The sequence below is a fragment of the Trachemys scripta genome, chromosome 4, assembly GCF_013100865.1.
Source record: "Trachemys scripta elegans isolate TJP31775 chromosome 4, CAS_Tse_1.0, whole genome shotgun sequence".
Classification (NCBI taxonomy): Eukaryota; Metazoa; Chordata; order Testudines; family Emydidae; genus Trachemys; species Trachemys scripta.
In genome coordinates this window covers 89,537,781-89,557,078 of record NC_048301.1, presented here as the reverse complement: position 1 = coordinate 89,557,078, position 19,298 = coordinate 89,537,781, and the positions used below count along the sequence as shown (strand labels likewise).

The 19,298-nt window shown below is 40.1% G+C and overlaps 1 protein-coding gene across 2 annotated transcripts in view; it reads left to right on the top strand.

Moving 5' to 3' along the window:
• Window positions 1-19,298, top strand: part of MPPED2 (metallophosphoesterase domain containing 2) — a 128,957-nt gene that overhangs the window by 62,595 nt on the left and 47,064 nt on the right. For both annotated transcript variants that reach the window (XM_034769877.1, XM_034769878.1), the window contains exon 4: window positions 15,088-15,313. In XM_034769877.1, the coding sequence (XP_034625768.1) occupies window positions 15,088-15,313 (226 nt within the window). The remainder of the gene's footprint in view (window positions 1-15,087; window positions 15,314-19,298) is intronic.

Here is a 19,298-nt window from a genome sequence, read left to right as displayed (position 1 = left end):
TGGTTGTCTCATGTTAGTAGCTAAAAAACCTCTCAGCGGGTTGGATTATTAAAAGGAATTTCCGTACAAAACTCAGGAGATTCATGGTATCCAGGTTCATCTCGAGAGACTGTACTGGAATGTTTAGATTTATTTAAAATAATAAATTTAAACCTGGGCAGTAAAAAGAGGCAATAAATGATGGATAACAGTAGCTCACAAGCATCGTGCACCTGAATATATTTTTTAAATTGACTGTAACCGCTGATAGCATCTTCCCTGCAACTAGTCATTTGTTTTCATCCCCCGTAGAAAAATCTAGAAAAGAACCATCAGGTTTATTGTGAGATCAGATACATTAAGCAGGGCTATCAGGAAATGCCGTCAGGTTGGTATTGATCAGCTGCCGGAAGTGGAGTTGGTTCAGTTTTTCGTCTTCTCCTTTTTGGAGAACAAAGAAACAAAAACAAGAAACCGAGCTAAATTCAAGAAAGATTTAAAAAATATATATTATTTTCTTTAACAAATGTGCTTATTACACAAATGTTAACAAGTAAACACATGCGTCCACACACAAGATATGGGGTAAAAATTTGTAAAGCACCTAAATAGCTTAGGAGCCTAAGGGCTTGTTTACATGAGGACATTAAGGGCTTATCTGCACTCTTCTGCAGTGTGGGTTGTGGGATTGTGAATTGCAGAGTGCAGAAAGTGTTGCATGCTAAGTGTTCTGTGTGAATGCTGCTGACACAAACTAAAAGGTACCTACCTACTTCATGTTAATATTAGTTGTGTTTGAAAGAGGACTATGTGCACTAGTTACCTTTTACTCCACACAAAGCAGTTAGTGTGCAACACATTGCTGTGCTCTGCAGGTCACAACCTTGTAGCCCACACTGCGGCGCAGTATAGACGTAGCTTAAGGGAGTTAATCTGAATTAACTTTTAAAGTTGATTAATTAAACTGCATTAAATCCCTGTGTGGATGCTCTTACTCAGAATTAAAGTGGCCTTAATTCAGTTTAGTTTATCTTAATTCACTTTGGAAGTAAATTAAACTGAATTAAATCCACCTCAATTCTCAATAAGGCTACATCTACACTACAGACCTTACAACGGCACAGCTGTGCCACTGTAAGGTCTCCCATGTAGCCGCTGTATGCCGATCAGAGAGAGCTCTCCCCAGCGAGCGGCAGTCGCTATCTCAGTGAGTGTTTCCTGCCAACCTAGCGCTGTCCACACTGGCGCTTTTGTTGGTGAAACTTATGTCAGTCAGGAGTGTGTTTTTTTTCACACGCTTGATCAACAAAAGTTTTACTGACAAAAGTACTAGTATAGACATAACCTAAGAGTGTTCACACAGGAGTTTAGTGCTGTCCAACTAAGCCACTTTAAATTCACACCTCTTACTAATTAAGATGAACTTTCCTGACTCTTCCTGTGTAGAAAAGCCTAAAAGTCCCATTTTCAGAAGTGATTTAGGAGCCAAAGTCCCAGTGAAAGTCAGACGTATGCACCTAAGTCACTTAGATGCTTTCACAAATTTTACCCTGTATCTTTTTCTTCTTATGTTTGTGTTTTTACTTGTATTTATTGTTCCTTAGTATTGCTATGGCTTATTATTGATTCTCATTAGTATTTTATTCAGTTATGTTTAACATTTGTATTGCGGCACTGCCTAGTAGCCAGCCAGGTCCAGGCCCCATTATTCCAGGCAGTTCATAAACAATGACAGTTGCTGCACCAAAGAACTTATTATTTCTTGAAAAACAAAATTTATTATTTCTAAATATAAATCTGAAAATTTGCAAAAATGATGGCTAGCTTAATAATAAAAATTCCTTACAAGGCTTCTCTGTATGTGTGATTGTAACTATCTTTGTAGGATACAGAACAATCAAGGCAATTTTTTGGATTTGTGTAGAGGGATTTTGTTGTTCAAAAAATACTAAATGGACATAATAGTAAGGTGTGATACATATAAATGTGTGTGAACACTGTTGCATATGAACTGTAGACCTCGAAGAATGTGGGTCTCTGGGTTTAGAAATTAGCAACAAAATAAATAGAACAAATTCATGGGGAGGGGAGACAAAAGGGAGAGTTTTGGTATTTGGGTGCGATTCTCAATAAGAGGTGTTCAGGTATAGAGCCAGATCTCACTTTGTTGACAGCAGTGAGAGTCTCTCCATTGATACCAGTGGGAATTGGATCAAATCGTTATACAAAACCAGTAAAGATTTTTGGCCCACATCTGGGTGTGGGTCCTGCAGTCTTTATTCAAGAAAAATCGTCCATTGATTTCAGGGCATTGTTTTGTCTGAGTAAGAGGTGAAGTATCAGGTTCCAGTCGTCTTAGATCTTTCTTTAAAACAAAGATTGTCTTTTGACGTGAAATTCTAAGTAGTAGCATTTGTTGGCCTTTTGAAGTGTGGAAATATATATACAGGAAAATACCAAGGCTCTCCTCCATGATAATGATGATTAGTTTAATTACATTCAGTATAATTGTTTCTCAAGATGACCTCCTTTTCTGATAGCCTTTTTTTTTTCATTAAAAAAAAAAAGCTTAATTGGAATTGTAAATTGCAGAAACGAAAGAGGATGTTATTAGAAGTATTAGCTATTTGTGTCAGGCACTGATGATTGGTTTTGGTGTTCTTAAGATGCAAAGAGCAAATTATTAAAATTGACACGGTGTCGATGTGCACAAGGGAATATCCACTTCTGATGAATTAGTTCAAAATCTGGAGGTTTTCGTTATAGAGGATTAGGTTATATAGTGAATTGAGACTCTGAAAAGAAAATAGAATTGTGTATTTATGCCTTTAGAAATATTATTTGATGGCAATAAAATGTTCCCTGAAATTCCCTCCTGAGTGGAGAAAATGGAGTTTGTTTGCAGTAATTGCATTTTCTAGCATTTGCTTTCGCACTTTCCAATATGAGTTAAGCCAATTGGAACTTGTGATTTGGTTTTGCTTATTGGCAAAAGTACCATGTAAATTGATCTGTGATGCATTTATAGAGAATGCTTTGAAAGTTTTGAAATTGAGATGGCTTTTTCTTATTAGATTTAGATAGTAGTATGATTCATTTCTGTATTTTAGCCTAATGTAATATTAACCAAAAATGTTCTTTTTCAATTTAGTTTTAATCAAGTTCTAGAAGAGTATTTCCATTTCACTTCACTGGCACAATGAAGGCTGAGTTTTTGTTTCCATTATCTGCTCTGTATCCAAAGTTCAATATCTCAGCCATTTGAAACAACATTCATTGAGTCAAAATTTATCTGGAATTTGTCAGATCTAATGTGTCATATCTTAATATATTTAGTATTTCATGTCCATGGTTCAAAGGGATAATGTTAAGTTCTTTAGGAGCCCCCCTCCCGATTTAAACTATATGGGACTAGACACCGATCTTATTTACACTGATGTAAATCTGGAATGATTCTGCCTAAATCAGTGGAGCCCCACTCCAATTCACCAGATGAAATGAAGGCTAAATCTGGCCTATAACCCTTATATTATCCCAAGTTAGTGCTATTTCGTTTCAGTGGATCCTTTTAAAAGCAAACATACAGCACTCAACAATCAGGTTAGGCCTGCTCTTTGTGCCATGTATTGTTTATATGACGTCCTAGAGCCATTGGCACATTTAAATTTCTTTTTTACAAGGATTGATTTTAAAAATGAATGAAAAAAAACAATAAAAGCTATTGCAAGATGTAATGACCATATTGCCCTTCAGACTTCGTTAAATTTAAAGGTAGACTTTAAGGACAATGTTGCCAACTCTTGCAACTTCATGTGACTTTTATTGATATTTGTTATTTTCCTTAAAGCCCCATCTCCTGGAGTTATTATATGAGAATCTCAGCATTTTTAAAGTAATTTTCTAGCTCTTCTCATTTTGGAGGAAAGCTTGAAAACATTAACCCTAAAGGCTCAGTCACCAGCAGGCAAATAAAAAGAGTTCCAAATGTATTCTTTTTAAAATCTCATAATTTTTAAGCCAATCTCATGATTTTGGGGGGCTGGCGCATGGCTTTTGAATACTCGGATTGGCAGTACTTTGAGCTACAAAATCATGCTGCGGCTTTCAAAGAATGCCTAATTTGTATTCCAACGTCAGGACAAATAAATACTGTGCACCAGTTGATAAGATCTAGAGAAAACCTTCTCTTACTAGACTCCACTAGAGAGACAGTTTCAGTTACATTATCCCAACAAACTTCCAAACAAACTCGAGAGGTAAAAAATAACTGATGTCAATGCAGCTGTAAATAGGCAGTGGCATCAGTGGTGAAACAAAAGATTGTATCTTACTGTCGTACTAACATTTTTTTTTCTTTGAACAAAAATAACCCCGGATATAAATCACAAACAGTTACATTAGAATAATGTTACGGTTGAGACATAAATGCATAAAAGCAAGGAATTTCCAAGTTACTATTGTCACTGCATCCTTAAATCAGCCCCTTTGTAACTAGATACCGCAGTGTATATGGCCCTGTTTCAGGGGTCCTACTTCACTTGGTGATGTTACATGTCACTGTCATACAATATATTTTACTTCTGTATGGGCCAGATATCTGGATAGGAATATTTGCTGTTGAGCACCACTGGTTCTGCAGCATAAGACTGCTGGTCAGGGACCACACAGGTCAAGTAACATCTCCTAGTGCTGTGGACTCTAGTGGAAGGCCTTATGTGCTACAGTGCTTCAGCTGTTGAGGACTGAGTTACCGGTGATGAGACAAAGATTCACTCAGCATTTCCTTGCTTTCGTGGGTTTATGGCTCAACCTTGGCATTATTGTAACGTAGTTTTTTGTGTTTAATGTTTCTTAGACTTGGTTTTCCATTACCAGCATGGAAGAAACCCTAATGCATGAGTTTCAGAGGAGAAGGTAGCAGTCTGAACCTGCTGTGTGGCTCGATCAGCAAGTGTGAGTATTAACGCTAGAGCTGTCAGGCCTTGTGAAAATGAATGAAGCCTGACGGTTACAGAGTGAAAGGTCAGAGGCAGAGCTTGCACTTACATAACATTTCTTTTCTGTGGTGTCTAACAACCTTTTCAACAAAGGGGAGCTTTTATGTACAAGCTTTAGATTTATCACAGGAATCTAGGGATCTCAGCCTTCACTTTTCTCTATACTGCGGTCTGATGTTTTCTTTGCATAAAGCAAAACAGTTAAACTTTTACTCTTTCGCCCACCTTGATATAGTTTCCATGTGTTTTTATCTTTCCCTTCACGCTCTTCCAAAACCAAATGTTGCTTTAAAAAGGCATTTGTGAACTCATGGTTAAAAAAAACCTGGTGGAATATTTTGCAGCAGGAAGATTTGCAGAGTTTTGGGACTTGGGCTGTCTTCAGTGGCCTGGAGCTATGCCTGGACCTTGTGTTTCTGTTTTTCATGTGTGTTTTGCTTGAACTATTTTATTGTTGTGAGTTGTTTCGTTCTTTTTATGTCATCAAGATGTGTGTGTGAATGGTTGGAAATGTGTGTTAAGCTGTTAGCTTGTTTGGCCAATATAGTTGTCATTTTCTTTATTTGATTAAAGGATTTTTTATTTTGCAGGGCCGGGGATAGTGGGAGGGATATTTATTCTGAGAACAGCCAGAGCTTTTTCATTGCTGGTATAATCCAAGGGAAGATGTTTGCTCCTTCTATCCTGCTTTGGATTCTAATTTTTACAGAGGACTATTGTTGTTCCATTCAGTGTGGGGAATCTAGCATGTATTATAAAAACTGGCACAGATACGAGTCTGATCCATCCATTCCATGTGGAAGGAGGGAGCAGAGCTTTTGAGGCATTGTCCCACCTTCTCTCAAAATAGAGAAGGCCCCATTGTGTGGTTGGGGCATTGTGAGTTTGAGAGGTAGGGACGGCCACATGCAGGGAAGAGCTAGAGGTGAAGCTGCTGGTCACACTGATTTCCAAAACCAGTGGAGTTTCCACCAGACAATCTACCAGGAATTATGGTTGCAGAACAACATTAAGTTCCACTTTACAGCATTTGTTGCCCTCACCTCATTGAGGGGGATTGTGTACAGCTGCAGCCAGGCCAATAATGGCAGCCCTTCTGCTGGGTGAGCTCTGCTGCCAATAGCAAGGAACGGCACAGAGAAACAACTGGCTGTCTATAAGGATGTCTGTGGTCTGCTGATTTCCCTGCTGATCCCTGAGCTTCTTTGTAGTTACAGGAGAATGTTCCTTGCTGCTTCTACATATCTGTAAGCCCTGTTTCATTTAGTAGTAGTTAGAACAGGGAATTGAGAGTCTCAGACTGTGACTCGCTGTATGACCTCAGGCAACTCCCTTAACCAGCCTGTGCTGCAGTTTGTTCACCTATAAAGTGGGCATGATAATACTTATCTATTTGATGGAGGTGTTGGTGGCTTAGTTAATTAATGGTTAAAAAGAACAGGAGTACTTGTGGCACCTTAGAGACTAACAAATTTATTAGAGCACGAAAGCTTATGCTCTAATAAATTTGTTAGTCTCTAAGGTGCCACAAGTACTCCTGTTCTTTTTGAGGATACAGACTAACACGGCTGCTACTCTGAAACCTGTCATTAATTAATGGTTGTAATACCTGTTGAGATCCTTAGATGAAAGGCACTGAAGGAGTTGTAAAAATGAGAAGACAGCAGTCAAATATCTGTGACTGAAATACATTTACAATGTTATGTACTACAGCTATAGACCCAGCAAAGCCTCATTTCCATGTAATCAATCAAAAGTAATAACAACAAATAGCAAAGTGTGCCACTACCCCAAATGCCTGAAGCATGAAGTTGAAGGCAATGTGGCTTTTACAACAGTGTGGCGATCTGGAGTCACTGCACTTCTCAACCATGTTATGATTATTGTTATATTTTTGAACAGTTGACTAAGAAGATCTGGCATTTTTGCTTCTAACAAGGACATGCATAGTTAAATCTCATAGCCAATCACATTCTGTCTTTTATAATGCCATATGTAGGGTAAATCTTTACTTTTCTGAGTAGCCCCACTGAAATCAGAAAAGACAGCTTGGGTGAATATGGGCTTCCAGGATCAAGCTGTTATGAAGCAGAAATTTAAAGAGAATTATTTGGTGTGACATTAGGTTGCGGTTTTGGAACCCCTGGCTAAATCATGTAGTAAAAATCTGGCCGTTTAAGTATTTAAAGTTAATCTGGCAAAACCAGTTTCTTTGGGAGGGTCATATATCTTCAATGTAATCCTTAATTCCAAAGTCATATTTTAGTGGCAACTGGTGGGTGGAGGAAGTATAAAAAATTATTTGTGAGCCCGAAACTGACTGACTTACTCTTAACGGTGATGTTCTTCTGTGAGCAAGAGTGCCACTGAACTGTCATATTTAGGAAGAGAGAAGCCTTCATAGCTATTACAGTAATTTGTTAGTCATGGATTAAATTCTGCCCTGGGATGTGCACAGCTTCCATTGCATGCAGATGGAATTACATTCAAGGATGTAATTGGCCCAAGTAATATATTTTGGCACGTTGACATGGCTGTTTGATTTTGGAAGTTGTAGAGTGACTGATGTTTGAATATCTCCATCATAAACTCCTTACTAGTTGCTCCAGTGGGACAGTGGCTTCCTTTTAATCCTCCTCCTGTTAAGATTTCACATGCATACACTCAGCAGCTGCAGTTGTGGCCTTTGGCCTAATCTGGAAACTGGTCGAATGGTTTAAAATTGGACTTTACTGTCACTTTGTGAGTCTGCGACTAGGGTTTTTGAAGTGCTCACTCCAACAAACGCATCAGGCATCTTCCACAGCTTAGGAATGGATCCCTCCCCACCCAGCAATTTCATGGAATAATTTAGAATAAGTAGTATTACTGTTTTCCTGAACTACTGTATTACGTTAGTATGTGTGATATAAAGAAAAAATGGGGAAATGCCCATCAAAGCTTGCACTGTGCTACCCTCCACCGAGCTACCAAACAATTTGAATGTGGATACATAAAGATTAATGTAGGCAAGAGGAAAACTAAAATACCATTGAGGAGGAGATTTGTGTGTGACTGTGGTTATGCTTCCATAGAAAACATAAAAGGTCAGCAGATTATAGATGAAGGGCACCATTGCCAAAAGAAAACATGCCAGAATATTTCATAAGTTGTAGCACAGAGAATTATTATTATTGGGGCCCTTTCAGGAGGAGATAACCTGAATGAGATGTACAAATACATAATCTGATTGGAGGTAATTTATTACTCTGATTAATACTATATACACTTTCCAAGGGGAAGGGGAAAGCAATGGATGGACTGCCTGTGCTCTTCATGGGCCTGTGCTGGCTTTCGACAGATTTAGTTATATATACGTTGGGGGCAGGAGGTTTTTTTTGTGTTTTTTTTTTAAGAGCAAAATTCCCCTCATCTCCTGAGCCTCCTTCTATGCCCCTACCCATCAGAAAAGGAAAAAGAAATCTGGCAGAATCTAAAGTCAAGAAATTATGGAGCAAAGTCAGGTTTGTGGTACATAATGAAAGTATTTAAGCATTTAAATGTACTTAACACACAGCAAGTACTGTCCCATGAATGATTAAAGATAGAATGAAGCACATTCATCCTGATCCATTAAAAAAAAAAAACCTGTATGCCATTTAAAGACTGCAAGCACATACAACTGTGCCCATAACTGATTACTAATCAAGCTAGGATCTTGAGGGTGTGTTATACGATGTACCATGACATGCTTGCTTCACTGTCAGATGCGGATGTACATTTCAGTGTCCATGCTATCACAATACAGTCTTAGTACACTACACTTAGGCATTGGGATGCTCAGTGTCACAATCCCTGACTTTTGAGCACTAGAAAACCACAGGAACAACACTGCAGTCCACAACGCCTAAGTACCCTACACAATATATCGGGAGAAATAGGCACCTTAGAATGTAATCCACAAAGCCAGCACAGTGGGGAGGAGGAGCCAGTGGAGATGCCAGTGAGAAGGATGTGTGCTAAGCCCTGCCCATCTCATGGAGATAGGTGCCTATCTCTGCTAGAGATCCATAAACCCGGGGCAAGACAGGCACTCTGCTGTTTAAGTTGTGTGAAGGGCCTGAGCCGGCAGGCTTTCTCAGAGGCAGCTTACCTTCGCACAAAACAGACTGGGTGTAAGGAGTATACTGAGGTCAGTCCCCTCAATCTCTCCTCTTGAAGTTGTTCCACTTTAATTCAATAATTGGGCAACAAAGAGTGAGACTCTGTAGCCAAGGAGGTAGGGCACTGACCTGACCGATCCCTGTTCAAATCCCTTCTCATCAGGCAGAGCAGGGACTTGACCTACTAGTCTCCCACATCCTGGTTGAGTATCCTAACAACTGGGCTAAAGGGAGCTTCTCCTCCTCCTATTTTGGCAACCTCTGAAAGTGCCTCCTGGATCAGGCTTCACAGGCAAGTTAAGCAGAGGAATGCCTGCCTTCTCCCAGTTCATGGATTGCACTGGGATTTAGGCAGGAGATAGGTGTCCAGACACCGAGAGTGAAATAGCAGTGTGCATGCTGTGATGCTGTCTGGGGATACTCAGAGTTGTGACGCACCTCACTTGTACTTGCTCTTAGTGTGAGGAAGCCTTTCTGTGCTTACTGTGGATGAGCTCCCCAACTCCAACAGCCTCTGGCAACACAAGCACTCCCCTCTAGGCCACCACAGGCCCCACTCTCTCTTTACAGGTTAGCGATAGGGCACACTCCAATCCCCGAGTGCTCCAAGCGTCTCCCAGTTCCTGATCCACTGGATGGTCACAGAATTCCTAGGTCCTCTGTTCACAAAGGAACAGTACATCACGGCTTACCAGTACAGTACAGAACACAGTTCTGCTTAACACACAGCACTGAGATTTGTTTACAGAGAAAGCAAGTAGAAGTTTATTTAATAAAGAACAGGGATTCAAATGATAGCAAGCAGAAATACTGGCAACAAAGGTTTACATATGAAATGAAATCGTAACACGTGTACTAGAGCCTAAACTTAACTAATAGGACATTGTTCTGTCATAAGAGCAAAACCTCACCCAAAATCCTTCCAGCCTATTACAGCCAGGGCTGACTGTGATCTTCCACTCACGAAGCAAGCCCACTGTCAGCTTACTTCCTAAGTGAAAGATATCAGGGTGTCTCTCTGCAACCCTAGATACGGCAAAACAGTCCTTTGATCTTTATTCATAAACCAGACACTCTCCTGCTGTGTGTTCCTTCCTATAGCTTTAGCAATCTCTTGTCAATTTCTCAATGTTGATTAGCTGAGGGGCTTAGTTTGTAAATAGATATCTATTGTGAGATATACGATACCCAGTTTGCATATAACCAGACAGATAAGCGTCTTATCAGAAAGGAACATGTTTTTCACCTTCTGGTGCCCTGCTTTAACTTTCATACCTTATGAACTTATTCTTCAGTATAGGCAAGTACCTCCTTTAATATTATCCGTATATACATGTTGCAGTGGTTATGCCAACCAGTGTGTTACTGGATCTCAGTCGAGACTTCATATGCCTTTGTTGAATTATTATGCATATAACTGACCCGGGGGATCCCTGTAAAACTCTGTGCACACCCATGCCCTCTGCCGGTATCACAAATGCCCAGAGGCAGAAACATAGGTGCCTAGGGAACTTCTACTGCAAAAACATAGGTGCTGAGTGAGTTTAGGTGCAGAGTTAGGCAGCACCTGAACAGGAGTTTTGTGGATTGCAGTGGAACCTAAAAATGGGACTTAGGCACCTGAATCTGGGGGATAGGCACCTACGTACCTTCGTAGATTCAAACCTTAGCCTCTCTGTGGTTCAGTTCCCCATCTGTAAAATGGGGATAATACTACTTCTCTCCCTCACAGGTGTGTTATGAGGATAAATACATTAAAGATTGTGAAGCACTTTGTGATCTACTGATGAAAAGCACAATATAAAAATAGGTATACAAAATGAAGACTGAGCAGGGACATGATTGCTATCTATAGATACATTGGGGACGGGAGGTGGTAAACACCAGGGAGGGAGAAGTGCCATTTAAACTAAAGGACAGTGTTGGCACAACGGGCATGAACAAATTCATTAGAAATTAGAAGAAGGTTCTAACCATCACAGGAGCGAGGTTCTGGAACAATCTTCCAGTAGTAGCTGGGGTAAACAACCTCACTAGATTAAAGTTGGAGCTTGATACATTTAAGAATGGGATTAAGTCCCAGGCAGACTGCGAAGAGCTACAAAAGGATCTCACAAAACTGGGTGACTGGGCAACAAAATGGCAGATGAAATTTAATGTTGATAAATGCAAAATAATGCACATTGGAAAACATAATCCTAACTATACATATACAATGATGGGGTCTAAATTAGTTGTTACCACTCAAAAAAGAGATCTTGGAGTCATCGTGGATAGTTTTCTGAAATCATCCACTCAATATGCAGCGGCAGTCAAAAAAGCGAACAGAATGTTGGCAATCATCAAGAAAAGGATAGATAATAAGACAGAAAATATCATATGGCCTCTATATAAATCCATGGTACGCCCACACCTTGAATACTACGTGCAGATGTGGTTGCCCCATCTCAAAAAAGATATATTGGAATTGGAAAAGGTTCAGAATAGGGCAACAAAAATGATTAGGGGTATGGAATGACTTCCGTATGAGCTGGGACTTTTCAGCTTGGAAAAGAGGTGACTAAGGGGGGATATGATAGAGGTCTATAAAATCATGAGTGGTATGGAGAAAGTAAATAAGGAAGTGTTATTTACTTCTTCTCATAATACAAGAACAAGGGGCCACCAAATGAAATTAATAGGTAGGAGGTTTAAAACAAACACAAGAAAGTATGTTTTCACGCATTGCACTGTCAACCTCTGGAATTCCTTGCCAGAGGGTGTTGTGAAGGCCAATACTATAACGGGGTTCAAAAGGGAGCTAGATAGATTCATGGAAGATAGGTCCATCAATGGCTATTAGCCAGGATGGGCAGGAATGGTGTCCCTAGCCCAGTGGCGGATTAATAATTTTGCCGCCCCTAGGCTGGGAAATAATTGCCGCCCTGGCCCCGCCCCGACTCTGCCCTTTTCCCGCCCCCATTCCAACCCCCTCCCCAAAGTCCCCGCCCCAACTCCGCCCCCTCCCTTCTCCTATTGGATCCCTTCTCCAAATCCCGCCTCTTCCCCCCGCCCCGCGAAACAGCTGTTTCACGGCACAAGCACTGGGAGGGGAGAGAAACAGGACGCTGCGGCAAGCTTGCAGAGGAGGCGGAGGTGAGCTGGAGCGGGGGGCAGGGCGCGGAGGGGAGCTTCCACCCCTGAAAATTTGCCGCCCTAGGCCTAGGCCTTGTCGGCCTAGGCAATAATACGGCGCTGCCCTAGCCTCTGTTTGCCAGAAGCTGGGATTGGGTGATGGGGCATGGATCACTTGGTGATAACCTGTCTGTTCATTCCCTTTGGGGCACCTGCCATTGGCCACTGTCAGAGGACAGGTTACTGGGCTTGATGGACCTTTGGTCTGACCCAGTATGGCCGTTCTTATGTTCTTATATGACGGGGTTACTTGTGACAGCAGGGGTCAGGACTCCATGACCGAACATGTCCCTTCCAGTCATTTGTTTGTGACTTTGCCATTAACTTACAGGATCAAGCCCTTTGTTAGTTTCCCCTCGTCCTTTTGGGCTTATGCACATGTATATCATTCCATTTATAAACTCATACAACAGTGATTGAGTTGCAGTTTGTCTGCTGTGTTCGGCATGACTATATAGGGAACTCTCCAGCTTGGGATGTTTGTTTGGCTCAAGAAAAAATTGTCTTGAAGTAAAATGTACAGCTTTTCATTGGGCATGAGCTCAGTGGTATGCTAATTTTAAAGTATCTTATTAAACTAAATGGGAAAATGTAAAACCTGGTCATTTATCCAGAATGTGGCTGGAAGTTTTCTCCACTGAAGTTAGCAAATATTGATACTTGGCAGAAACCTGGTTTTAACGTCGCTATCCACCTTCTCTTAAGAATTTCACCAAATCTAGCTTTGCGGGGATTGATAATTGTGACAAGTGTATCAGATTTCATGCCAGTGGTATCTTTTCTGTTTCCTGAGAGAGAAGAAAATAACAATTTTACCTCGTGCCCAGGAGTCACAGAGAGCAGGAATTGTAGGTACCTATTATTCCTAGTTTTTAAATAAAATGAATTGCAGAGCAGCATGTGACAGAGATGGGAAAGAGGGGGCGGGAATGGGGCATAAACTGCAGAGGAGTGACAAATGCCCAATAGCATCTCCCCCAGCTTTTAGTCTAATGCAGCACCACAGAGAGTTATTAATATGTATGATCTGCATTTTGTTAAGACATTAGGAATCTATGAAGATGTCTAGTGTTTGGGAGGGGAGGGGTCATAGCTTTTTATTTTTCTACCCAGAGTTAACAAATTTTGATCAGGAAATGTTTGCATAAAAATCCTGCCGAACTCCCATTTCCTTGCCATAAATATTGAAAGGGAAAGAATTTTCACTCTTTCCTCATAAGCCCCAGTGGGGTAAAGTTAGTCTGACTATCACAAACATTTCTCTAATTATTTTTTCAAGTAAGCTTTTTGATTTTATTTGCAAACCAAATTTTGAAATTGGAAAGTTGTGTGTGTTTATGGGGGATAGTGCTGGCAAGAAAACATAGAGCCCAATCCTGTATTCCTTCAGTGCGAGCTTCAGGAGTGCAAAGACTAAAGAATTGGGGCAGTAGTGTCCTTATTAGAATAGTATTCGTAAGTATAGAATATTAGTCTTTCCTTCACAGTTTGTACAACCAAATAGGGCCAAGAACAGTAAGAAGAGGTGGCTATCTAATCCATGGTATTTGTAAGGAACCAATCACCTTTGTGAAATCATTCCCTTAGTGATCATTAGGAACATGCACTAAACTAAATGAGTTTCTATAAGAGAAGAAAGATGGCTTGTGGTTAAGGCGCTGCATTTGGACTGGAGATCAGAGGCCAATTCCCAGCTCTAACAGTTTTCTGTGTGATTTTTGGCGAGCCGCTTTGAATCAGATTTTTTTAAAAGAACTCAGCTTTTGTTAGGGCACTGAAATAAATGACCTTATTTTCAACTTTTTTTTTTTTTTTTTTTTTGCTTTTTTTAAAATCTGGCACCAACTGGGGGTACTGAACCCTTGAAAATCTGTCCCTATGGGCCGGTCCCATTGACTTCAGTGAGCTTTGGATTAAGCCCTTAGGAAATACTATTATCCCCATTTTACAGATAGGCTCTCTGTGCCTCAGTTCCTTTCTCCCACCCTTTATCTGTCTTGTCCATTTAGCTTGTAAGCCCTTCCGGGTAATGACTGTCTCTTACCATATGCTTATAGAGCATCTATCTCAGGGTGGAGCCCTGATCTCAATTAGGTGCTACCATAACACAAATAATAATAATAATAATAATAATANAGCCCTGATCTCAATTAGGTGCTACCATAACACAAATAATAATAATAATAATAATAATAATAATAATAAAATGAGAGTCCATCATAAGTGGACTGGTACTGTGTAGAACAGGGTAGAGCATGGGAATAAATTGCTTAATGGGTATTTTGGCATCCTTAAACTCTCGTAAAATATACCTTTAATAAGTAATCCTACCTAATATATACACAGTGTAGAGCCTTTCCTTTAAGCACTTTACAAACATTCATTCATTATGTCTCACTGCATACTAGACTGGAACCCAGGACTGCTGACTTCCAGCTAGTCCCATGTACTAATAGATAGTATGCCAGATGTTCAGAGCTGTTGTATCTCCATTCAAGCCTGTGGAGCTGAGATTTACACCAGCTGAGGATCTGTCTGCATGCCTGCCAGCCTGTTTTGTTTCATTTTGCAGTACATGCCTTTGGTTATGACATTTCTTTGTATGACATTACTTTACATCTTAACAAAATTTCATTCAGAGAAAAAGCAGCAGCATTAATAATGTTTGCTGCCCATGGAGATACACACGGATCCTGTGTATTTCATTCTGTCAGTGTTAGCTGTCTACTTATTTTGCCGGCTATGCTGGGGTGGGAAGCAAATGTGCTAATTAAGTGCTCTTTTTGTTATTTCAGGAAGCCTGCCATATGAATATAAAATAGTGATTGCTGGGAATCATGAACTGACATTTGATAAGGAATTCATGGCAGACCTTGTTAAACAGGATTACTACCGCTTTCCCTCTGTGTCCAAATTGAAACCAGAGGACTTTGACAATGTTCAGTCACTCCTGACAAACAGTATTTACTTGCAAGATTCAGAGGTAACAGTTAAAGGATTCCGAATATACGGTGCCCCATGGTAAGTCCCCATTTAAACTTTCTGTGCTTATATTTGTTTTCTCAACCACAGCAAGAGTTACTGCCATTGAAAATGCAATGAGTCCCGCTTTGTTGTGCTGCTGTGCAGAACCGTACTGTATCTTTAAGTAAACCTTGCATTGTGCACAGCTATGAAAACACAGACCGTGTTGTTTTAATTGTAGTGGTAAAGATTTTATGTAGCAAGAGAAACATAATTATTTGTTTGTGTGAGAGAGAGAGTGAGCAGAACAAGAAAAGAAGAGCTGTGATCTATATCCATTCTGCCTGCTGTTTGATTACTGGAAACTCGTGGACAAATTCTGCTCTTCTCTGAATCCATATAGTTCCCATGAATTCAATGGTCTAGTATAGGTGTCAGCAAGGGCAGAATTCAGTCCCTAGAATCTGAGTCTCCACTGCCTTGTGTGTTGTGTAGTCATTTACACTTCTAAAAACTTAGATCAATATGGCACCATTTTAAAGTTGGTGCCTTAATCTCTATTTTTTTTATCTTGCTACTGAGGAATACTGAAAATTTGTCTGTTCTTCTTTGTTATCAAAATTTTGATAATTAGACTTTGAACCTAATTCTGACCTCAGTGACATCACTGTAAGTCCATTGCTATCAGTGTTGCTCTTGACTGACACTAGTGTGAGAGAGATCAGCGTTGAGGCCCTGTGCTGAACAAACTCAGGAAGATGCTGACTATAGTTGTCTACAGTTCTGTACTGAAAATACCTTGAACTGAGTTTTTAAAATACCACCTCCTTTATCTGACCGCTATTCTTTCAATCTGTTGTCACATCACATTGCCCGGCTATTTAGATGTAGGATCTTGGTACTTCTTGAATTCACTTAGCACAGTAAGGAAAACTGTTATGCCTGTGCCACAAAATTGAGTCTCAGGGATGTTAATAATTGTTAAATATGTAGGAATTATAATAGTAACCTCTATGTCGATTTAGCTGATTAGATATTAGTGTGCAACCTCTAGCATGGACTTAATATAGGTATATCATGTAACTCAGTGATACCAGATTCACTTTAAATGAGAGACTAGGGGTTCTTTTGCACCAAAGAATGGGGCTACTTTATGTGCATTTCTGCAGTTGCTTCTTATGCGCATTTGAGAAGATCTCTCCCTTGCTCACCTGGACAGTGCTGCTTAGCAATTTATAGGCAGCACATTTGCTCAGTTATTCTCTGGTGGTGAAGTTCCTAGCAGTGTCCCTTGTATGGTCCACATGCAACAGTGCTGGCTACAGACGACCCAGGTGGGAAGGGAGAACTTTACAGACTTACTCTGTGGCCAATGCCCTTGACTTAAGCTACTGATTTTTTTTTTATTCAAAAGTCATAGTCTTTTGCTTCTAGTTTAAATCAACTTGACACTACCTAGTTTTTAAAAAATACTCTTAGATTCACAGTGTCTGCTAATTGATAGAGATGGTCATAATTCAGGTAAAGAACATCTCTTAAAGACATTACAAAGTCTTTTTTTTCTAAGGTAACCATAGGTAGTTCACTGAAGAAGACAAGGACACATAAAGGCCTTGGTAATGTAACATGGATTTGAGGCTGTTGCTGGAGGGCTAAAAGCTCTGTGAGCTCTCTGGAATGTTAACTGCAGATTACCATGGTGAACAGCTTCCTCCCTCAAGTGTGAGCTCTAGACAGAAAGCTTGCAGTTTGCAGACAACCTCTGATGTTTGCAGACATCCTTTCATATTAGTATAGATGGGTTTTACTTAACCTAGATTAAGATTATTGCCACTGGAGAGACCAGAGAGGAAAAATGTGGTTTACAGGCCTTGAGGAATGTCTTCTTGTGGGACATGTGACTTGGTGTTTTACAATAGTAGACTCTATGATACCCTTCCAGCACGTGTATAGTTGTACTGATTTTTGCCTTTGTTTCCTGAACCCATAATGGTGACCCATGGCCTACTTTTTTCAACTGCATCCAGAAGTCTTTAAATTTTGCATATTGTATGTGTGAAGACAGAAAGTTTATTATGAAATATTAAGGGACAACTGATCAAGGAACAAAGGTTCTCCTAACCAGAGGCTCTGAGTGGTACAGATGACCTTCCCCATGCAGCACAAGCCATTGAACACTTAACTTTATTTCATAATGACCTGACTCCTTAGCCCATTGATCCTGGGATTTCCTTATGCAAAACGCATGGATGGCAATGGATACTTTGCCAGAAAGGAAAGCTGAGCTCCATCCATCCTAGGACACTTCTTTAATCTCTCTTGAGCAAAGTCTGTAATTTGTGTCAAGTTGTGATGAATTGTGGTAAATATGTGTGTAGGGCAAGTGGGAATGAGAAAATTGAGATGAGACAACTACACCTCTACCGCGATATAACTCTGACCTCGGGAGCCAAAAAATCTTACCGCATTATAGGTGAAACTGCGTTATATTGAACTTGCTTTGATCCGCTGGAGTGCGCAGCCTGCCCCCCGCCCCAGAGCACTGCTTTACTGCGTTATATCAGAATTTGTGTTATATCGGGGTAGAGGTGTCGTTTAAATTCATGTAGCTCTTTAGGTTAGGGAGTCTACTTATCTTGGTTTGGAAGATGCTGACTGCTGATGCTGAAATGGCAGCTTTCATCCCTTCCTCTTGTGTCAGCTACTGGGAAAGCATGAAATCCAATTAGATTTCTGCATTTTGTGTGGCTACTTCAGAGAAGGGAAAAGGTGCATCAGATGTACGAAGTCAGTTGTTCAAAATTTTACAGAGAGACTGCTCCTTAATGATGGGAAAAGACTTTTTTAGCTTTTGTGCTTTTCTTGTATATCGCATTCTCCCCACCCTCCATACTTACCCTGAGCTTCTATCATAAATACAGATTACCCCAAAAGGAGGAAACCTCTGGGGTTTTTTATATGTCTGCTTACCTTAGTTAGGCTTTTTATCTACATATATAAAAATACACACACAATTCTGTCTCAGAGGTGGAACACAAGTGCATTAAACCAAAAGACACTCCAACCCTAAATTGAGCTAAGTTGGCAAGTTCGATTTATATGCATTTTAGATGATATTTCCAGAGGGAAAAATCCATGTTTGCTGATACAGCTAGTGGTTTTAATTTAAGAAGAGGAACCAAACTAAGAATAACATCTGCAATTCTGAGGGTTTCAGCCTGTCAGAGGTTTCTAAGAAGTAATTGCCATCAGACTGGGAAAACTGGTTATAACTCATCTATCTATTTAGAAAATGTAAATTGCCAACTCAGTGTAGCTATGGGAAAGGAATATCAGTCCATATTCATTACATGTTATTACTCATGGTACATCTGAAAGCTTTCTAAAGACCTAAGAGAATTCAAGTAGTGCCTCCTAACTTACAATTTAGTAGAATTTGTATGTAGAAAATAACTTACAACACACAGGAGCATTCATGTGTATTTGCAATTGGAGAGTGCAGTGGAGCATATCAACAGTCTTTGAGGTGCAGAAAATTTGAATGTAGCCTGATGGGTCTGGGAGGATTAAATGGCATTAGCTGCAGAGTTGTTGAAAGTGGAGCGCCAGCCCCTGAAAAGTGAAAGACTCCTCCTGAGCAAGGGTCGGACATGCTAAAGTTGCTCGTTGAACTCCTACTTTCAGAGACTGGGGATGTAACTGCTGTTTTCACACTCTAACTAGGAGACTGGTTGATGCACCTTGAAGAAATAACATGGGTAGAGATTTTCCATTTAATCTGTAGATAACAATCTACTTCTACAATCTGCTTCCTTTCACTTCCTACTGTCGTTGCCCTCTGGACCTGGTTTAGTTAGTGGAGAACTATCTGATTGTATAGCTCCTTATGCAGGCAAAACCCCTAACGATTTCAACAGGAATATTACCTGTTTCAGAAGTACGAGTTTAGGTCTTAATTGCTAGCCAGTACAAAATAAATAAATAAATCTCTTTGAACTTTATAATTGATATTTAATGATTTCACTCTTAAAAAACTCTTTAA